This window comes from Gorilla gorilla, chromosome 2, assembly GCF_029281585.2.
Source record: "Gorilla gorilla gorilla isolate KB3781 chromosome 2, NHGRI_mGorGor1-v2.1_pri, whole genome shotgun sequence".
NCBI classification, from domain to species: Eukaryota; Metazoa; Chordata; class Mammalia; order Primates; family Hominidae; genus Gorilla; species Gorilla gorilla.
In genome coordinates, this window is record NC_086017.1 from 74494670 (window position 1) to 74517522 (window position 22853).

The following is a 22853-nucleotide window of genomic DNA, read 5'->3' on the forward strand; positions in this document are numbered from 1 at the left end:
GGTACAGAAGGTTAAGTTAATCATACTCCTAGGTGCATGAGACACTGTTACCATTGGGCCACAAAAGTAGCAGATTTTGTTTATCTATTAACAAATCAGTAGGAACAATTATAACCAGCTCATGAGAACTTGGATTTGGATATATCCTGAAGGACATTATAGCTCCTTAAAGGGAATAACACCGGTTGGCAAAAGCCTGGTATCATAGTAGTACCTGCAATAGATGTACTATATTTCTATATTTCCTTGATTCTAAACTGTTCCATCAACTTACCAATAGCTTTCCAGTGCCATCCCCAAAAGAGAAGAAAAATAAACAAAATCTCACATTAAATGTTCCCATAGGCACACTGTAATTTTAGAAATGTTTAAATGAGAGAAAGTCTTAAGTTGACAGAATGTCTTAATATTGAAACAATAATGATAGGTATATTCTCTGATATCAGCATTATGCTATAATCTAAGTTTCACAATTTTTAATTGTCTAACTTCTAAACGTCTGTCCTCTAAAAAACATTATGCATGCTAAAACAGACTGCATTGTCTTATATTCTAAACATCGGTGTCTGATCATACACCCAAAATCTTGCACATTTCTGCCCTAAGACAAAAGGACAGAACAGGGCATTACTTGCCTTTCCAGGCTCGCACTCCGTCCCATCGGCCCAGGGTGTGTGCTGAGTCCGGCAGCCTTTGTGTACTCCATTGACGTTATTGCACCAGAGCCGTCTACACTGCATCTGCTCAATTCAATGAAATGGCAGTTGAGGGACAAGTGATTTATTTGGCAGTATCAAACAAGGCAAAGCTTGCTTTCAACTAATGTTTCGCCAATGACATAGGGTAAGTGGGGAAGGAAATTCTTTTCTTGGTATGATAAATTCTAAAATATAGACAGCAGCCCATAAAACACATTTCTATCCCTGGTAATGGATACCCATGTACCCACCACCAAGCTAAGGAAAGAAAACTTCACAGACACAGCTGAAGTCCCTATGTACTCATCCTAGGTTCCTTTCCCTTCTCTTTCTTGCCAGAAGTGACCACAGTCCTGAGTACTGTTCATCACTTCATCATTTCCAACACTTTTACTACAAATGCATATAAATCTCCAGTAATAGTCAGCATTTAAGCTTTACAACTGCACCATACTGACATATCCTACAACTTGCTTTCTTCCTCCTCTAAACACTCTGTTTTTTAGATTTATTCCATTTGCTATATTTAGCTCTATTTCAGGGCACAATTTTAAAAGATTTTTTATCTTTCCTAATTATTAAAATAAACCACATTTATAGTAGAAAAGTTGCACAAGTATTAAAAGTTTATTTTTTTAATAGAAAAAGTTTCTAACTACCCAGTCTTTTCTGTAGCTTTTTCTCCCCTTTTAGAGTTGAGATCATACTTTATAAAATTGTTTATCTTGTTATCTTAACTTAAAATTATAGCAGGAGCATGCTCCCAGATGTAGATCATTTTCAATCGCTATAAAAGGGAGACCCTATAATTTGTTTAACCTTTCTTTTGCTTGGCATTTCAATGACTCCTAATTTTTCCTATCACGAATAACACAAAAACAAATATTGCCATGAATCAAGTTTACTCAAAATTTTGTTATTATTTCCATGGAATACTATTGTACTTCTCAATTCACCAGGCAATCTCTGAAGACACTCCCAGCAAAAGAAATACACACACGCCACCCCAAAGAGACAGAATGGGCCACCCCATAGAAACACAGTTCTGCTCATCTGCAACCGGATAACTGCTAGATGTTACCACTGGCCCAAACATCCCCAACACATGCAGCAAAACTATCACACAGCCACCCCAGCTGAGACCCCACCAGAAATGATTTCAAGCCCCAGGTGGTCACAGGCTGCTACCTTGACAAGCTAAAACACAGAAACATGTTTGTCTTATGAATTACCTCTTCTGAATCTAGAAGAGTCCCTATAATTTAGGTCACCTGGACAAGTCGAAGGGCATTAAAGGCAGCAAGGAGAGAAAAAAGCTGAGCTCTGTAATTCCCAACTCTGTAACCTTGCTGCCTCTGAGCCTCACTTTCACTTGTAAAATGAAAGTGATGATGGCATCTTCCTTTTGGACTGTCACGAGGATGAAATGAGAAAGTGCAGGTAAAGCACTATTTAACACTGAGCAGTAGTACTATTGTGTCATCCTCATAATTATGATGATCACTAATATGCAATTTTACTCTCAGCTTTTCCTTGGGTAGTTTATAGTCGAGTTAGAATGCAATGGAAAACTATGAATAAAAAGAAGTGCAGAATCAGTAGATGAGGGCAGAAGTGGCCCTCCTACACTTACCATATATGGGCACACCTGAGAACCTGGTCCAAAAATCAATTCACATTGTTTATTCACGTTGTAAAGGATGCCTGGCAGTTGGACAGGCAAAGGGTAGGGTCTCGATTCAGGTTCGTTAAGCAAACACTCGCCATAACCAGTGCTACGGAAACACACAGAAACACACAGATGGTGAGAACAGTGGCTGTCAAGGTCTCCCCCAGGTAACAGTAAAGGCCACCCCACCATTGTAATGGTAGAGAGGACAGTTACTTTTTAACATGTGCTTTATTCTTTACATCCAAGATTAAATCCAGATGCTGAAGTTACATTTTTGCTGTTTACTTTGTAGAACCACATGCAATGAATACAACATAGCCAGTAGGAAATATACACCTGTTACAACGTTGATCACACTTCACAGCAATTATCTGTTTATGTTTGACGATCTTTCCCAATAGACTGTAAGCTTTCTAAGGGCAAAGATAGTGTCTTTTTCATCAAAGCACAGGGCCCTGTCCATGACAACAGGTGATTAGTAAATGTTTGCTGAAGGGATGCGTGAGCGAATCAATGACTCATAGAAAGAAAACACCTTACACCATCTGGTTAAAAAGAAAAACAGCAACCCTCTGGTTCTTTCCGTTTTCAGCAAACACCTCTCTCAGAAAATTCACACCCGTTGAGTTCTGATTAATAAAGCCTCCTCTTCCCTGTGGTTGCAGAAATATACACCCAGTGACTCTGGGACAATCACTTAACCTTTCATACTTCTGAGTGAGAAGAGCAATAAATCTGTGACACAGGGGCATTGTATAATGTAACTGGATCTTTGAGCAGCCTAGCAGGAAGCTTAAAAAACAAAACAAGAAAAGAAAGGAAATGGGAAAAAAGAGAAAAGGGAGAGGGAAGAGGGGGAGAGGAAGAGTGACGCAGAGAGATAATGTCCTCAATTCAACAATGTGGGAGCTGCTGTAATTTCCACTCATCCACGGAATCTGCTTTGGGATCATCTCACTACCCCACCCCTTTTCAGGCCAAAATTACTAAATTAGAAGTGCATAAATACCTGTGGCCTTCATTAAGAAATCACATTCATAGTCCCTCTCCCAATGTCTGAACAAATCTCAAAACTTTACCCAAAATGAAGCAATATTTCCACATCCTCTTTAAGACTCCAACCTTTTCTTTAGCTCAGTCTGTAATCTTCTAAACTCTGTCAAGGATATGAACTACACAGATGTCAGAGAGCATTTTTTTTTTTTGCCTTCTCCAAGGAATGTCAACAAAAATAATTCAAAAGGAATGTTTGACTTTATATTGTCTTTCCCACAATTAGTTCACTACGTGTAGGCCAGGCACTAGAAGTTTGTGCTAAAAGATCGTTCAAGTCTTACTCTAAAAACTCAGTGATATATTTTCGACTACACTTTGACCACATCCAGGGGTTGGTGTAGAAGTTCAGTGTTGGAGCCATGACATGCTGGGGACTCTTAACTCCTTCTTCTTTACATTTGTTGTTGTCATCATGAGGCATGTTAAACCTAAAGCCAATGAGACAATGATGTGAATGTCAATAAACACCAAGGGATCATGCTGTTCTAATTGCTTCAGGAATGCAACTATCTAAGAGAAAAAAATTTAACTTCATTTTGGATAAGAACCTGAACCCTGGTAAGCAGAATAAAATGTAAGACAATTCAAGATAGAGGGTAGATTAAAATATAATTCTCACCCAACTTAATACGAAGTGTAAAGGCATAAAATGTATTTTAAAAGATGCGGGCTGGCCCATGTATTTGGTTTAAGTGTACTTTTAGGAATTGCAGAGGCTCTGAATAAGCTGTAGTTGGTGCTAGAATACAGTAGTTGGAATTCCTAATAAGCTGTTAAAGGGCAATTTATAGAGTCAAGAATTTGGCAGCTTATGATAACGTGAATATAAAGAGTCAGGGAAGTGTCAAAAACTGAAGCCAAGAGCTTTCTAATAAGAGGCTCACTATGGGTCTTGGCATCTTCCCCTTTTTGGATCAGGGTGACAAATTATATACCTGTGTAGGTATATCATTCTAAAGGCATGCAAAGTTTGTGCACAGTAAAACCCATGAAAGGTAGTGGTATGCATGGAAACCAGAAGCATGCCAATTCTACTGGCATAACTCAGAGATGGCAAATAGTTTCATGCTTCATGCCAACACCAATTGATTGGTACTGGCTTCCTGAAAAGCCAGGCACAAAAGGGTTCTTAAATTAATCCAGGTTCCGCCTGTGAGAAGGCTATGAAGGATTGCCAGCGTCCTTATGGGCCTGGAAGGGAATGCAGCAGCATGAACACATATTTGCCATTCTTGGCTTAGCCAGAAGGAGTGGAAAAAAAATAGGAAGTATTTCCTAAATCCAGAAACACCAATTCTGTGACCCACATGCCATTCTCAGCTCAGGCAATTATCTACTGGGTGACAATCTCAGAAGGGTCACCTTCCCTCTCTCTGGATGACTATCCCCAATCACAAAATTGATGCATGTAATTAATTTAGCACTGAGAGAGAAATTCCCTTCACTAGTTCATCTTGATTACAGAAATAAGTGAGTCAGACAGAAGCACGTAGACTTGCATCATATAAAAGTTGGAATAAAAGCCTATGGAGTCTATTCCATTAATTTATCACATTTTCCCTTTTTCTTTAAAGTTTATGCCTCTTAATACTTGCCAATAGAGACAGAAAAACTCGATCTTAGTTGAACTTAGTTCTTAAAACGTGAGACTCCTATGCTTAAGAATCTATTTTCTTAAAAGAACGAATGCCTTGGTTTCCAGTTCCCTGATGCATAATCAATGCAATACCTGCATTGACAAACTTAAAACAAGCAAGGCATTCAAATCTTAGTGGTTTCTTTATAGTGGTGTTTATTTCCCATCCCCAGATGAGGTTTATTCCCCACTCCCACAATTACTTGATAAAGTCAAGTTTATTACATCATGTAAATAAGCTGAAAATTTATTTTCATTCAAATGTTACTCACATTTGCTCACTGCAGGAGTTAAATAATAATAAATGCTTATTGGACACTTACGAACGATAATAACCACAACTTTTCAGCATTCACAATGCACCAGAAAATGTGCTAAATGCTTTAGATGCCTTATTTCATTTAATCACTTATTTTACCCAATGAATAGTACAGGTTGAACATCCCTAATCTCAAAACCCGAAATCCAAAATCCTCCAAGACCCAAAACTATTTGAGTGCTAACCTGACACCAGTGGAAAATTCCACACATAAATGTGTAACACAAACTTTGTTTCATGCATAAAATTATTTAAAAATATCATATAAAATTACCTCTAGGCTATGTGCATAAGGTATACATGAAACATAAATTCCTTGCTTAAACTTGAGTCCCATCCCCAAGATATCTCATTATGTATATGCAAATATTGCAAAAATCTGAGACAATCCAAAATCCAAAACACTTCTGGTCCCAAGCATTTGGGTAAGGAATTCTACACCTGTACTGTTATTATCTGCATTTTGCAGATGAAAAAACTGAGCCATAGAGAGCTTTAATTACTTGATCAAGTCCCATGGCCACTAAGCTGGGGAAGCTGGAATGGGAATTCTCTTCAAGACTTCCTTGAGTTTCACAAAAGTGCCTCAGAAACCACGAGGATAGAGACGATGCTGACTAAGCAGGTTGGGCCTGCCACAAATGCTTAATGGAAAGCCAGACCTCTTTTATGTTCTAAATATGAGGTATTTGACTGTATTTCCTCTGGAGAAAAGAAAAGGGGTGTGCTCTTAATATATGTTTGAAAGGTACTAGTTTAAAAATATACCTGTTATATATTGAGCTAAATTGGACACACCTGTGTATATGCAGCTCCCTCTGTGCCTCATACACTACACTGCACATAGGCGACCTTAAATGTATGAATGAAAATCTTGCCTAATAAATGATGTTAGCTCTAAGTAAAGTTATCATCTGCCACACAAATTGATCTATTAATATCCTTTCAGAAAATTATTTCAAAATAGATAGTATAAGTAATCATCCTAGAAAGAAAATAATGCAGATCAAAACTCAGAATAATTTCTAGTAAATTTGCAGTGTTTTGCCCCATGTTCTAACCGTGCTCTATCTCTAAAAAACAAAAGGGAAAGGCCATTTCATAACGGCCACTTAGTGACCATAATTAGGAAATGATTTCCTTCTTTCTATCTTTGTTCATTCTCTTTCCTGAAAAAAGGGATACTACTGTTCCCAGTGCTAAATATCAGAATTAGAGCTATGTATAACTAGAATCAGGAATGGTCTGGATTTGTAAAAATCTTCGGGGCCACAGAAATGGTGGGGAACCCTCCTAGACAAAGGTGTTAAATCAGGAAAGTTCTCTAGGCTAATATATCCTCTGCTTCAGTAGAAGGAATGGAAAGACCCCATTTCTCCAGTTCCCAGTAGGAAGGGAGAATATTAGACCTTATGTATTAAACTTGAGCAGTTAAACTGAAGATACACACAAGCTATGACTAAAGAGAGTGCACTGCATTTACTCAACTTTCGGAAGTCAAAGTCATTTCACCTAATTAGGTTCAAAGCTCTTCAACCCTGCAACTCTACTATGACTCGGGAAGTCTCTTACACACTCGAAAGTCAAGTAAATGCTCACTGATGCGAAGGAATAAAAGGTTTAGGTCACTCCAAATTAAATGAAATTACTGAAAGGTAACTCACACATGGCCCAGCTCATGGGCGATCGTAAAAGCTGTACTCAATCCACTATCTTCACTAATAGAACAGCTTCTATAGGGATCACAAATGGTTCCCAGTTCAGCCAGGCCTATTAGAAGGAAAAAAACCAACAAGGATTTACTCTAAAAAGCAACTGTGGCTTGAAATAAAAACATGTAGTAAACTGTTTTAGCCATAGAAGATACGCACAGAGAACTCACCTAAGGTATCACATTTGTCGTGAGCTCTGCAGATATCCTGTCTGAAAGCAAAGCAGACTTAGGCCTTGATGACATCAAAGAGTAAATGTCAATACAAGTAAATACTTTAGGGTCGTCTAGGCATTCACAACAGTACACACTTTGGGGTGGGGGTTAAAAAAAGCAAATTCATAAGACCAGAGTTTCAAAACTCAAAAAATTTTTGGAATTGTTGATTTAAGAATTATAAACTACTACATTAAGAAGTTTTCTTCTGTGGTCAGGGTGGTCACAGAGCAGTAAGAAATCTCTCCAACCAGGATTTTCCCAATACCCTGGGGTAAATGATTCCAGTTTCGTAAAGGCTCTTTGAGAACATTCCTGAGAAGGTGCAAGATACCTTTGTTTTACTTTCATTTAAGAGGACGTGCTCATGACCACAATTGAGATGGCAGGAGGTGGGAGGCACAATTAAGCCAGCACGCCTCTTTGTTGCTACAGTGTTTTAACATTTTGAGATAGTAGCTACCATAGAAAACTTGGGAGGTTTCACATTTTTAAAAAATTCATTTTTCTGGCTTTTGCAAAATCACAAAACCTGGCAACACCGAACTCATATACTACATGGCAACGCCAGGTCCATCTGAACAGCAGCTGCCCTTGCCTGTTATATAAGGCATGTATTTTCAGGTCTGCCTAACACATTTATTCCTCACTTGGTATCTATAGGTTCGTGGTTCTCAACCAAGGTGATTCTGCCCTCCCCACGGGGGGCAGTGGCAATGTCTGGAGACATTGCTGGTTGTCACACCTGAGGGGAGGGAGTACTACTAATACGTAGTGAGCAGAGGCCAGGGATGCTGCTAAACATCTTGCAATGCACAGAAAGAATTATCCAGCCCAAAATGTCAACAGTGCCTAAGCTGAGAAACCCTCCACTACCAGCTGACTATTAGGAATGCATGACCACATCCCATCAACTTGACCTGAGACTGAAAGATCTGAGGAATAAGAAATCCATATACCTTGTTAAGAGAACAGCAGTATCATGATGGATTCCACCTGGACTGTTCTTCGAATGCTGCCACTGGCAAAAGTTTTTTAATGTTGTCTGAGCATTAAAAGATATGGAAGGCCCATCCTAAATACAGAGAAGAATTATGGTTAATCTGTTGTACCAATCCCAATTAGATATGCCATTTCGGATACAGATAGAAGAAAAAAGAAAAAAACTTTATTACCTGTTCATTATGAATCACAATTAAGTTCACAATAACAATATTAATTAAATTTCCAATACTTGGGTCTTTATAGATAGAGGCTACCTGCAACCGAGATAAATTTTTCAAAGTTAATTGTGAACTCCGTGTAAGCAATAAGCAAGTCACGTCTTACGTTGGGCTCCACCTCTTTTTTACGTTTCTTGCAACGTATGCATTTTGTGGTTGTGAATTTTTCATTCACTCAACACTACTTTTTGTAAAGTCTCTTCATAAAATTCATAGATCACAGTTTTAGATAACAGTGAATTCAAACAAATTTAAATTCCTCTGAAATTGCATTGCCACGTGACTTAACAGTTCTCTGTACCAGAACACTGGATATTAATTTTCCATCAAGCTCTTTCCTCTCATCTGAAGTCCTGGATTGCCAACTTATAGAATCTCACATTGGGTGCATCTTAGCCGACACTGCTGTTCTTTAATGTTTGCCACCCATTGTGTCCTTGACAACCTCGTTAACCTGGTGGGGTTTTTATTTTTGCAGTATTATAATTAATTATAGGAGCTAACATTTACTAAATGCTTATTGTGAACTGGCTGAAAACTACATACACACATGGATTTAGTCTCTACACAGCAAAACTCTGGGCTGAAAACTAAATACACAAATGCATTTAGTCTCTGTACAGCAAAACTCTGGGCTGGGTACTATTAAAATTTCTGTTCAACAAATGAGGAAACTAAGTCACTCAGAGAAATTAAGTCACTTGTCTGAGGCTACACACTGGTGAGTAGCAGAGCCAGAACTCTCAACCTAGGGCAGTTTGACCCAAAGTCCATGTTCATAATCAAAATTCTTATGAGAGATCTGAAATTAAGAGGTGAAAATGAGGCTGTGCATATGTGCAGGGCCTGATTAGATGTTCCCTTCCCTCATGGGCATGAGAGGGCTGGAGTATCTGGGACTGAGCAGCATGTGGGGGTGAGAGGGGCACGGAGGCCAGGCAGGGTTGGGGGGCGCAGAGGGGAATGGGTCACAGCAGTGAACAAAAAGGCAAGGAGTACCATAGGCCACAAGGGGGGAAGAAGAAACCCTAAAGCTATGCCCAAACAGGATTGCTTTTCACATTCATCCGGGGGATTTATTAAAAATAAGTTTTAGTTCAGGTAAATTAGGGCTCATCTATTAAAAGAAAAGTTATGCTACGGCTGAAAATGAGAAAGAGGAGGTCTATACGGGCTTTTCTGGAACCATCTCGAATCGTTCAAAAAAACAGCAATGTGTAATACAGTATGTGAAAATGCCTCCTGTTTGAAAAGAAGCTGTATATGCAAACATGTTTGCATAAGAAATACCTAGAGTTGCACTGCCCAACAGTGGCCACTCATCACAAGTGGCTAGTGAGCACTGGTATGTGGCTAGCTCAAATTGAGGTATGCTGAGAGTGTAAAACACACTGGATTTTGAAGCCTTAGTATAAAAAAAGTGAAATATCTCATTAATAATTTTAAAATAATATTTGATATACAACATATTGCTAAAATTAATTTTACCTGTTTATATTTTACTTTTTCTTTTTGAGGCAGGGTCTCACTCTGTCTCCAAGGCTGATGCACAGTGGCGCAATCAAGGCTCACTGTAGCCTCAAACTCCTGGGCTCAAGAGATTCTCTCACCTCAGCTCCCGAGCACCTGAGCCTACTATAGGTCTATGCCACTACACCTGGCTAATAGGTTTTTTTTTTTAAATAGAGACCAGGTCTTGCTATAATGTCCAGGCTGGTCTTAAACTCTGGGCCTCAAGAGATTGTCCCACCTCAGCCTCCTAAAGTGTTGGGATTATAGGCATGAGTGACTGCACCTGGCCATTTTCTTAAAAACTTTTTCTTTTAATGTGGCTACATGAAAATTTAAAATTAGGAATTTTTTTAAATTTAAATGCATTTGAAATTAAATATGTGCTTTGCATTATATTTCTATTGGGCAGTGCTTGTTAGAAACATATACAAAAACTTTCAACAGTGGCTGCCTCTGGGAAGGGGCCTGGAAGTCTGCATAGAGAATGATACTTATTTTTTAACAATAGTCTTTGGTTCTGATTTTTAAAAAATCATGCAAATTTACTGTGGTTTTAATTCAAAATGGGAGTAGAAAAATAGAATGAAAGCCTCCTAGGCCTCACTCCCCAGGCTACTTAATTAGAATCCTGGGGAAGAGGCTATTTTTAGAAGTTCCACAGGTGACTATGGTTCACAACCAGCCTCCCTAATACTACTGAATATCCACAACTGGCTGTACAAAGTTCCTAAGTGAGGCAAAAAGCATTGGTTTTCGGAACCGGACAAGCTAAAGGCCACAGGCAGTGTCCAAGTGATTTAAGAGTGATTTACCTGACCATGGGCAAGTGACCTAACTCCTCTGAGACTCAGTTTTCTTATCTATAAAATGGGCATGATTGATAATCTCACCTGGCAGCGTTGCCAGAAGGATTCAAAATTATACCTTTTAAGTAAGAAGCACATTGTCTAACACAGAATAAACACTCCATATTGATAACCACTGTTGTCAGTTTAAAAAGGCAACCAACAAATAATCTTATATTCTCTTCAGTCACTTGCCTGAATGGCTGAAATGCCAGTTCTGAATGGTCCTCCAAAGCACTGAGTGGAAACCCATTCCCCAATGGCACATTTAGAGACCTCATAAATCACCTTCGTTTGAATGTACTTACAATTGACATTAAAGTTAAAATATAGTGTTGAAGGTTTTCTCCATGGTATGAAACCATTCTGTTGTCTGCCACTACCAAGACTTCTACAAACCGTGGATAGGATAAAAAACGTTTTGTCCTTCTGTGGGTCCTCTTTTCTCTTGTGTTGTCCGTCTTATTACCATAAGCAGAAAATGCCTCTGTTGCTAAGCCACTGTTTAATGCTGCTACGTCATCAGCCAGGTTAATCCTTTCTCCCCATTTTCTTGCTCTGGTTTTCTTCTTGTCTTTACTGTGCCTATTTTTGTGTTCTGTAACAAATCAGATGGTATGCATTACATTTCAAGCCACATCTATTTTATATTAAGAATTTAATTTGACACATTTTAAATTGATCCCTCTGTGGTCAAACTACATATAAAAACAAGTCCTCCATACCATGGACTCTACAGATGCACCTCAATCCGTACTCCCGCCTAAGTGACTAAGGATTTGAGATTAGCTTCCCTGGGAAGCTTTCATACTTGCTCACTTACGGTATTAGAAAATCAGGCCCGAGCTTAAGGGAAACAATTGCACGTGATTCTTATTCATTTGTTAACAACAGCTTTGCTGGGATTGATTCAAGGAATCTCACACTTACTGTTATTTGCCACAGATATAGTAAGGGCCAGTAATGCAGCTACAGAGCTCTAAAAAACTTAAATGGAGGCTGGGCATGGTGGCTCATGCCTGTAATCCCAGCACTTTGGGAGGCCGAGGCAGGTGAATTTCATGAGGCCAGGAGTTTGAGACCAGACTGGCCAACGTGGCGAAACCCTGTCCTTACCAAATATACAAAAATTAGCCAGGCATGCTGGTACACGTCTGTAATCCCAACTACTCAGGAGGCTGACGCACGAGAATTGCTTGAACCTGGGAGGCAGAGCCTCACGTGAGCTTAGATTGCGCTACTGCACTCCAGCCTGGGTGAGACAAAGGGATACTCTCAAACAAAAAAAAAAAAAAAAGGAAATGTTTCATATATATCACTCGTGCTATTCAATGAGTTCTAATACAAAGAGGTCTGAGAAGTGGACAGGCTAACAGACGATACAGAGGAACTGTAGAAAATGCACAACCAGGTATTTTATTACATTATTAGATCATTTCAATACTTAAAATATTAGAATCACAGCAATTCAATGTCTCTGAATTTTTAATTAACTTACTCCAGGGCTCAGTTAAGGAAATAAATTAAACTCCGAGAGTCTGGGCAGGCAGCTAGGACCATGATTTATAATGTCAGATTAGCTCTACTCATTTCCAGCTCATGCCTAGGCCTCTTCTTGGGTTCTCCACAGTCTTGCTGCTTAGAGTAGGGTCCGTGGACCAGCAAAATTGACAATTAGAAGCTTGTTAAAATGCAGATTCTTTGGCCCCACCCCAGGCCTGAATCTAAACTTAACTGGATCCCCAGGTGACTTATATTAACACTGAAATTTTGAGAATCACTAGTTTCCAACTTGGCTTGAAGTTTATATTAATGATGAAAATACTGAATTTTTGCATCATCAACTATGCAATAAACAGAATAAGCATTAAAGTGCCTGCCAAAATATACTTTGAGTAAAAACAGAATTTAATCAGTTAACTTGACAATCAGATCATAAATGTGCTTTAATGCTTTAATGCCACCAGTTTGTGGTCTAAAATAGGCAACAGAATTGTATAATGAAGAAGTATGCTTACCTAACACATAAGGAATAGAATTTGTTACATCAATACCAAAGGTAAAAATAAAAATTAAAAACAGTTAAATTTTAAGTGGTTTCATATTAGAAGGGCCTAAATATTTGACCATTATAACCAATTGCTAAAAGAATCAGTTTAGGCCAGGATGCACATTTTGCCTGAGTGTTTTAGTCATTATTAAAATACAGTGGTCCCCCCTTTTTCATGGTTTCGGTTCCCTTGGTTTCAGTTACCTGCAGTCACCTCAGTCCTTAAATATTAAATGGAAAATTCCAGAAATAAACAATTCATAACCTTTAAATTGCATACCATTCTGAGCAGTGTGATGGACTCTGGCACTATCCTGCCCCACCCTGCCTGGGGCTGGAAATCATCCTTTAAGGTAGCTATATACACACCCCACCTTGTCACCTAGTAGCCATTCCAGTGATCAGATCGACTGTCAAGGTATTGCAGTGTTGTGTTTAAGGAATCCTTATTTTACTTAATGACAGCCTCACAGTGCAAGAGTAGTGATGCTGGTAATTCGGATTAAGCCAAAAAGAAGCTGTAAAGTGCTTCCTTTAAGCAAAAAGGTGAAAATTCCCAACTTAATAAGCAAAGAAAAAAAAAACGTTGCATGCTGAGGTTGTTAAGGTCTATGGTAAGAACAAATCTTCCCTCTGTGAAATTGTGAAGAATGAAAAGAAGCTGGTGCTAGTTTTGCTGTCGCACCTCAAACTGCAAAAGTTACGGATACAGTGCGCAATCAGTTTATTTAAGATGGAAAGGCATTAAATTTGTGGTTGGAAGACAGGAACAGAAAACTTTCTGGCTGATGGCAATCAGATTGGTACTATGTGTGGTTTTAGACATCCACTGGGGATCTTGGAACATATACCCCAAGGGTAAGGGAGGACTACTATAGTAAAATCTGAACTAACTGTCAACCAAGTTTTATGCAGTCCAGTTATAGATAATATCGCTAGCCAAAAACCTGGTACATAAGATGTAACATTAGATTCTTCTTCTAGTTTTTCTTTCAAGAACACTCATATATGTATACCAATGCCAATGGGTATTGCATGTCTACCAACTGGCATTTGTATACATATATGAGCTTTCAATATATGCATACCAGGACCAAATCAATTGTTAAATCATCAAACGAATGTAGACTAGATATTAAACAAGCACCTACTATGTACCAGGCATTGAATTCGGCTCTTTTATGTATGTTATCTTACTCCTTTCAAAGCGAGAAAATTACCTGTATTTTTCCAATGAGGAAAATAAGTCTCAAAGAAATTAGCAACTTACTCAAAGTCACATTGCAGGAAGTGGAGGTACAAGGAATCAGTCGTAGATTTGCTCAATTCCCGAAACTGTGCTCTTTCGATTAGGTGAGCTTTCTCAGCAGCTACGGTTTGAAATGAGCTCATGATTTGGTGAACAGCTTCCAAAGTAAATATGAATTGAGAAAAAGGCAGTGCCTGGTGGATATTTTCACGAAGATTTTTGCTTTTTACAACAGGTGTATGGAAGCTATGTTGAAAATTAAATTTTTTTAATACATTAAGAAAGTATGTCACTTATACTGTGAAAAATAATCCTTGCTTAATGTCTTCGGTAAATATTATAATTTGATTTATTATAGTAAGTAAAGTGTTAGACATTTTAGAAGATTTAAAGTCTCTATTAGTTTTCTATTTCTCATTTGTTGATTTCTGCTCTAATCTCGATTTCTTTTCTTCTGCTTGCTTTAGTTTTAACTTGCTCTTTTCTTTCTGTTGTCTTAAAGTAGAAGGTTAGGTTATTGCTTTGAGACCTTTCTTCTTTCTTCATTGAAGTATTTACAGCTATGAAGTTTCTTCTAAGCCCTGCTTTAGCACCATCCCATGTTTTGGTATATTGAGTCTTCATTTTCATTCATCTCAAAATATTTTCTGCTTTCTCCTTTGAATCATTGTTCATTTAGGAGTGTGCTGTTTAATTTCCACATACTTTTGAGCTTCTCATTTTTTGTCTGTAATTGATTTCTAATTTTGTTACATTGTGATCAGCATATGTTTTGTATTACTTTTCTCCTTTTAAATGTATTGAAATTTGTTTTATGTTCTTGCATCTGGTGTGTGCTGGAGAATGTTTCATGTTCACTTCAGAATACTCTGCTGTTTATGGGGTAATGTGTCCAATAGATATCTCTTAGTAGTTGGTTTATAGTGTTGGGCAACTTTTCTACTTCCTTGTCAGTCTTCTGCCTGGCTGCTCTATCCATTATTGAAAGTGGGGTGCTGAAGTTTCCAATTATTGTTGTTGATTTGTCTATTTCTCCCTCCATTTCTGTCTGTTTTTGCTTCAGGCATTTTGTGTTCTGTTATCAGGTGCATACATGTTTATAATTATTATATCTTCCTTATAAATTGACTTTTTTATCATTATAAAACACTTTGATGGACTTTATTCTACCAGGAAAGTTAAAGAAGCCAGTCACAAAAGACCACACATCAAAGGACTCTAGTCATAGGAAATGTCTAAAACCAGGAAATCTACAGAGACAGAAAGTAGAGTAGTAAAAGTTGGGCATCCCTTATCTGAAAACCCCAAATCCAAAATGCTCCAAAATTCAAAACTTTTTAAATGCTGACATGACACCACCAAGTGGAAAATTCCACACATAAGCATTTAACACAAACTTTATTTCATGCACACAATTAATAAAACTATTGAATAAAATTGCCTTCAGCCTATGTGTATGAGGTGTATATGAAAGATATATGTTTAGACTTGGGTTCTACGCTCAAGATGTCTCACTATGTATATGCAAGCATCCTAAAATCCAAAAAAAATCCAAAATCTGAAAGAATTCTAGTCTCAAGCATTTTGGATAGAGATGGAGTGGGGAGATGGGAGTGTGGTTAGCTAAAAAGTGCAGATTCTTTTTCTCAAGTGATAAAAATATCCTAAAACTGACTGAAATGATGATTATACATATCTGTGGATATACCAAAAAATCATTAAATCGTACAGTTTAAATGGGTGAATAATACGTATGAGACTTATACTTCAATAAAGCTGTTTAAAAAAGAGAAACTATATCACTAAGTTTGTGAAAAGTAAATAATCCTTAATGTTTTCTGTAAATATCATGATTTTATTTATTGGATTTACTTAGAGAAGAGTACTGCAGTGAGAACAACACTCAGGAAATGTTGTACGGAATTCTTTTTTTTTTTTTTTTGACCACTAAGGGGAAAAACAAATGTACTATCAGAATCATCAGAGAGAACTTGGGCACAAGAAAACCTGCAGATGAATCAAGGCCATAACTGGAAACAAAGTATACTTACAAATAAAATCAAAGAAATGAAGGCATTAATCAGAAAAAGGCTACAATTTCTACCAGCAAACAACTCATGTAATTGTAATATTTCTGGAGGATATTTCACCCACAAGTAATCTGTGTATCAAAGAAATAATTCAGCATACTTTAGGTGGCATGAAAATGTAAAACCCAAATTATTTCTTCAGGATCAAAAGCAATATCTTCTAAAACAGAATGCTCCTCAGTCTTTTATCAATCTGACCTTTTTCTCCTAATGAGTTAGAATGATATTTATTCACCTAATTAATCCAACTAATTTCTATCACATTAACCATTTTAGCAAGCAACTTTGAATTTCTCATTAAAAATAGCATTAAAAATAGACACTATATCTTGTATACCCACTCAACTCTCTTGCTTCTGAATAGAGTTGTAATAACAGAATAGTTTTCACCAACGGAGTACACACTGTTAGGATAAACAGAAAGTGATCCACATTTCTCTTTTGTGAGCTTTTAGTGTAATGCTAAAGGAGGAATAGAGGCTAGTGTTTCAGGAATTTGCAAAGTCACTTTGCTTACAGTTTAATCAGAATGGGCTACATAATAAAATTTCACTGTCCTGGAAAGCACTGTAAAAATGGTCTGTGTATTCTTGCTTTTCTTTTTTTCCTCATACATAGTTTTACATTTATGATTAATTTTTAATAATAGTTTAAGATTATTTATATACCATACAATTTTCAAAGTATGAAGTTCAGTGGTTTTCAGGATATTCATAGAGTTCCACAATCATGGCCACCATCTAACTTTAGAATATTTTCATAATCCCAAGGAGAAATCCCATACCTCTTAGCAGCCATTCCATTTTCCCCTTTCTTCAGCCCCTGGCAATCACTAACCTATATTGTTGTATTTATGAATTTGCCTATTCTGACATGTCATGTAAGTAGTCATACAATATGTGGCCTTCTGTGACTGGCTTCTTTCACTTAGCACAAAGTTTTCAAGGTTCGTCTATGTTGTAGCATGCATCAGTATTCCATTACTTGTTACTGTTAAATATTCTACTGTATGGATATACCACATAATGTTTATCCATTCATCAGTTGGTGGACATTTGGGTGGACATTCAACCCAACTGAATAAGAACATTGCTGCTATGAACATTCATGTGCAAGGTTTTGGGTGAATATATTTTTGTTCTTCTTGTGTATATACATAGCAGCAGAGTTGCTAGGTTATACAGTAACTCTATGTATAACATTTTGAAGAACTGCGAAATTGTTTTCCAAAGTGGTTACACCATTTTCTTGCTTCTTCTTGAAGTTCAAATAAGACACTTCGAAACAGGACATCATTTTTTCATGTTTCTTCTTCTTTGAGGGTTCCTCAAAAATTAAGCATGTTTACTTAATTAAATAGCTTATGAAGAACCTGGCCCAGCTCAAATCCTAAAATAGCATATTGATGCCTCCAAGTAGTAAACGCATGTTTGCATTAGAAGAAAAGTGTAATACTTAGCAATCTGAATCCTCATATATGCATCTAAATAAATTTAGACATGTTTAAAAAAGCTCTAACTGGCAACTGTATGTTTCCTATCGCCACATCATAGGTATTACAGTTCTAACATTTTATTACAAGGACATGAGTTAATATTGGCTTTTTCAACTACTTTAGCGTCGATGCTCACAAAAGGGAAGTAGTCACGCTTACACCGCCACAAACAGCCAATGTTTGAAGAACTCATGCAATGAAGGGAGGGAGGCCCGATTTAAGTCCTATTTGACCTTGGGCACATAACTGACTCCTGCTCACGCTCCGTCTTCCCACTTATAATGTGGAGTAAGAACAGTACCTATTTCATAGAGTGGCTTTGAGGAATAATTGGAGATCATGCATGCAAAGGGCTAGCACAGTGCCTAGTGCATAGGAACGAATGAATAAATATCATTATCATATTTTTCTATTTTTTGCCAGTCACAAAGTCATAAAGTGAGTTGGAACTAAAAGGAACCATTTAAGGTAGAGTGACTAAGTGTGCTTAAAAACAATTTTCTGGCTTACATTAACAATTTCAAAGCCATGAGCTGTATACTCCTAGTGGGGCAAATCAGCACAGAGTGTGCCTGATTGCATTTCTGACATCCAACTTTTTAATACTGTGAAGAAAGGAGGAACTACAAAACCAGAATTGCTGAGGGCTGGTCTTCACCCTACTATCCCATATGAAGGATATTTTCTGAGTCACTTCTCTGGGCCTCAGTTTCCTGACCTTTAAATGGGCATATAAATACTTGCTTCCATCTTATGGCTATTTTGAGAATTAAGTAAGAAAGCATATAGAGAATTTCTTATAAATTATAAGTTAAATTTTTAAAAAATTCACTCCTGGAACATCGATTTTGTGCCAAGTACTGGGCTAGATAAGTTGAAATAAACAACAGCAATGACAAAACAAGAATAAAACGTGGGTCCAATCTTTTAAAAAAAGGATTATAAAAATTTAAGATAGTATCCTTATTTTAAAAAACCTCACAGCAAAAAACTTTAACATCTACTGATTTATTGGTAAAAATGTTTTAAATGAGCTTCACTTCACATTGCAATACAATAAAATGCACAGTATGTTACTAAATAACTGGGATTATTTCAGCAAATACCATCCAGGCCTCGTTATTCAGTGGTTACTCACTGAAGTGTTTCCCACCAAATGGGGTTGGGCCGAGGAGATCTGAATGTTAACATTAACAGTTGGAAAGTTAATTATTGCTCTCTATTTTGTAAGGTTTATCAAAATTTAACTGAGTTTCCTCAAGGCGCTGGGCTACCTTGTGACTTCACAGAGCACAGGACCAAAGGGAGGATTCAGGAGCAAGGTGAGACCCCTTTCTGCTCCACCCAAGCTTGACAGAGAGAAGGAAGTCTGCACAGGAATCATCTGTGGTGTTCCACTTGGATTCTGGAGCCAGGCCAACCCTGGTTCCCATTCCTCCCCTAAAGCTACTCTAGTTGCCCTTTCTTGTGTCATTTCCTGCTTTAAAGCCTCAGTTTCCTCATCTGTAAAATGATGGTAATAACAGCATACTGCAAAGAGCAACTGTGGAGATTAAAAGAGATAATACATAAAATGCCCTTAAAGCAGGGCATGACACAGAGGACAGGTCCATTACATATTTAACATAATAATAATTATTAGTGGTATTGTTTTACTTGTAGCATGCAAAACATCTGATCTTTATAAATTAGTATATTGACATTCTCATACAAAACAATTTTGTTTTAGAAAGAATCTTTCATGGGGTGCAGTGGATCCTCCTGTAATCCCAGAAATTTAGGAGGTGAAGGCAGGAGGAATGCTTGAGGCTAGGAGTTCAAGACCAGCATATGCAACATAGGGATACCCTGTCTCAACAAAAATCAACCAAACAAACAATAGTGTGAGCTGTTGTTTTTTTGTTTTATTATTATTTTTTTAAGTGATGTGCCCAGTGTCAAGTAGTGCTACATGCACAGTGCTGACAGTAAATAAATACAAACAGTGGTGGCAGAAGAGATTGTGGCTAAGACTCACTTTGGGCTGGCCTGAACCTTTATAAACAATGTTTCCATGAGAGTGGTTTATGGAACATTAGTCCCATAAGATAGTTTCAAAAACAAATCAATTAACTTTGCAAAACACTTAACACAGCATGCACATCTGGAACTTTCTCCATGCACATTAGCATTTTAAGAGCCCTGAGAAGTCTTGCAGGAAAGAAACCAGTTTACATGTGTTGAGTCGCATGATTGCCAAACTTACGGGATCTTTGCCAAGTTAAGAGGCAAGTGATGGGGACAGCACCATCACTAGAACTATAACAAGACGCAGGTGGGATGTGTGGATGGGCTTCCCTCTCAGGGAGAGAAGGGCGTGCGAGTGGAAGGCAACAACTGAGAAGCTTCTTGGCTTTTAAGGGGCGGTGGTGGGCAGTGGAAGGTGTCTGAGGGTCCCCTCACTACCTTCTAAGGGGGTGGGTGCCTCCAGCTACCTGGGGAGTTAAGTTTGCTGACTTGGGCATGAGAGCTGGGTGCACTACCCCCAAAAGCCCTTCTGTGTCCTTTTCATTCTCCATTCTGTAGCTCCTTCAACTAAGTGTGATAACAACAATGACTATAGTCTATAATCATACTGGCCAACGTTTGTTGAGTGCTTTTCTCTGTGTCAGGCACTCTCCTAAGCACTTCATATGGATTAACTTGATTATTCCTTAAAGCAACCCGATATGGTAGGAACTATTACCTTCATTTCAGAAATGAGGAAACTGAGGGACACTTGAAATAACTTGAGAAAATATTTAAAGTATCTATTTGAAGTAGTATAAGACGCTGAACATCCCAGGGCCTGTGTTTTACTAAGAGACTATTTAGTTTTGCTATTAATATCCTGCAAAGTACCCTTTAGGAAATGTTGGTTTCGATTCACTCCATCTCTTAGCAGTAGCGGGAGAGTGACCTTTCCGCCTGGCAGGGTGCCAACTGCCCACAGACACCCTGTCCTGGCTGCAGTGCACTTGCCATGGCTGCCTCTCAGGCTGCTTTGTGCCACGGCTTGGCATCTCCCAAGCTTGCACTCTCTAGTAGAAATAAAACGCAAGCCACACGTGAAAGTTAAGAATTTCTAGTAGCCACGTTTTTTTAACGTCAAAAGGAACAGATGAAATTAATTTTAATAATAGAGTCTACTGAACCCAATTATGCAAAATATTATTTCAACATGTGACACTAGCCACATCTCAAGGGCCTCCTGGTGACCGTATAGGATGGTGCATTCTAGGCAGGAAGTGTTTGCAGAGTGGATACCAGAGAGAGCGTATTGCGGGAGATAAGAGTGTGAGCTCAGGAATCAGAGAGACCCGTGTGTAAATCCCAGCTGCTCTGCATTCAATCTGTGTGACCTCTGGTGAGTCACTTCAGCCCTCTGTGCCTCAGTTTCCTCATCTGTGAAAAGGGAATAATGATAGTTCATGCCTAATAGGGCAGTAGGGAAGGTGAAATGACTTAGTCTACATAAAGTGTCAGAACAGGGCCTGGTGGGTAGGAAGTCCTCTGGAGGCACGGGCTGTGCTGACTCTCATTACTTAGAATGAGCAGCAGGTTAAGGCTGCTGGAACGAAGTGGCTCCCAGGCCTGCTGCTGGGATCTGCCTGCTATCTGACATTTCACTGCAGCTCGTGGGTGGCCCTGAAGCTGAATGTGATGCCTGTGGTGGGTCTAGGTATCATTCTCATATCAGAGATTAAAGCGCAGTTGGGCTGGAGCTCTTTAAAAAGGCATCTAAGCAACTTGTAGGGAGTGTATCTCCCACATTCTTTTGATACACAGGTCTCCTAGTTTACAGGCACTGAGGACTGGTTTATAAGGCCTGCAGCTGAAACCCTTTCGCATCACAATGTCCATGTTCCATGACCACGGAAGTGAGTGACCACAGGGGCATGCTGTGCTCCAATGACCAGTGAACCTCACTGGTCTTCCTCCCCAGCCACAGGCCACCTTCCCCAATACCCTGGCCCAGCTCAGAAAAGGCTTGATTGGTTTATTTATTTTAAAATCATATTTGGTTGCTGTACACTCAGCTCTTGATATGACAACTTAATCCCTTAAATGAATTGAAAGCTTTCTATCTTTCTCTATAAGCTTGAGACAACTTCTTGAACAGTCTCACCAGTTCATTCTTAATTATTCTCACACTTAAATACAATGGCACTTCCCAAAGCTCATTTGAGTCATACTTTTGAACATCCCCTTTCCAGGCACCATCTGCAGCTTTTCCTTTTGTTACAGCCTGGAAAGAACACAGGACTGGGAAGTAAGAGGCCTGTGTTCAATTTTGCCATTCATTCTAGCTCCAAGATGAGGAGTCTCTTCGAAGTTCTGGGCCTTGATCCTCTTATCCATAAAGAGAAGGCCTGGAATAGAAGTTCTCTCTAAAGTTTCCTCCAGTATTAAAAATTTATGAATTCTTATATTTTATAAGATAAAAGTGAATAATGATTAAAAATGAAGTCCTAAGTTTCCAAAGGGGCAAAACCCAACAGAGATTCCCCCCCCCGAGCCACTGTCACTGTCAGAAAGGGTATGGATGAAACAGTCAGCAGGGTGGCAGGGTAGAATAAGACAGAATAACTCCAAAAGAGAGAGAACAACACAAAAGGAGTGGACTTTTGCTGATGTTAAATTATATTAAGGGGAGTACAGTCTACACATCTCCATTACTCACTGGGAAAATTTTATTTCGGACCTGCTAAAACAGATAATAGTTTCTGAAAAACCACTTCTATTTTCTCTAATCTGACTTGTTACAATGAAATAACATGAAATGTGAGAATTAGGAAACTGGCTTGAAAGAAAAAAAAGTATACAATCAAAGATACCGCTGGAAAAGCATTTAAATTGTCCACAAAGCACAGAATGGAAGCTTTCAGGATTTATGGAGTTATATCTTCTATCCCTCTTCAGCAGCAGGGCATGTGGTCATAAGGACTGAATCTCATACTATTAATACCAAACCCTTCTACCTCTGTCTCTGTCTCATTGTCCCTCTGGCTCTCTCTTTCTCTCCTGTCTGCATGCACATACACACATGCAACATACATGCA

The 22853-nt window shown here is 38.4% G+C and overlaps 1 protein-coding gene across 2 annotated transcripts in view; it reads right to left on the reverse strand.

Moving 5' to 3' along the window:
• Window positions 1-22853, reverse strand: part of ADAMTS9 (ADAM metallopeptidase with thrombospondin type 1 motif 9) — a 172612-nt gene that overhangs the window by 131687 nt on the left and 18072 nt on the right. Inside the window, exons 4-11 of one of the 2 annotated variants that reach the window (XM_031009301.3) lie at window positions 11197-11486; window positions 8484-8567; window positions 8268-8383; window positions 7264-7304; window positions 7046-7151; window positions 3708-3854; window positions 2332-2473; window positions 636-740 (exon numbers count right to left, since the gene is read on the reverse strand). In XM_031009301.3, the coding sequence (XP_030865161.3) occupies window positions 636-740; window positions 2332-2473; window positions 3708-3854; window positions 7046-7151; window positions 7264-7304; window positions 8268-8383; window positions 8484-8567; window positions 11197-11486 (1031 nt within the window). The remainder of the gene's footprint in view (window positions 1-635; window positions 741-2331; window positions 2474-3707; window positions 3855-7045; window positions 7152-7263; window positions 7305-8267; window positions 8384-8483; window positions 8568-11196; window positions 11487-22853) is intronic. The other variant, XM_031009302.3, reaches the window with a different exon arrangement.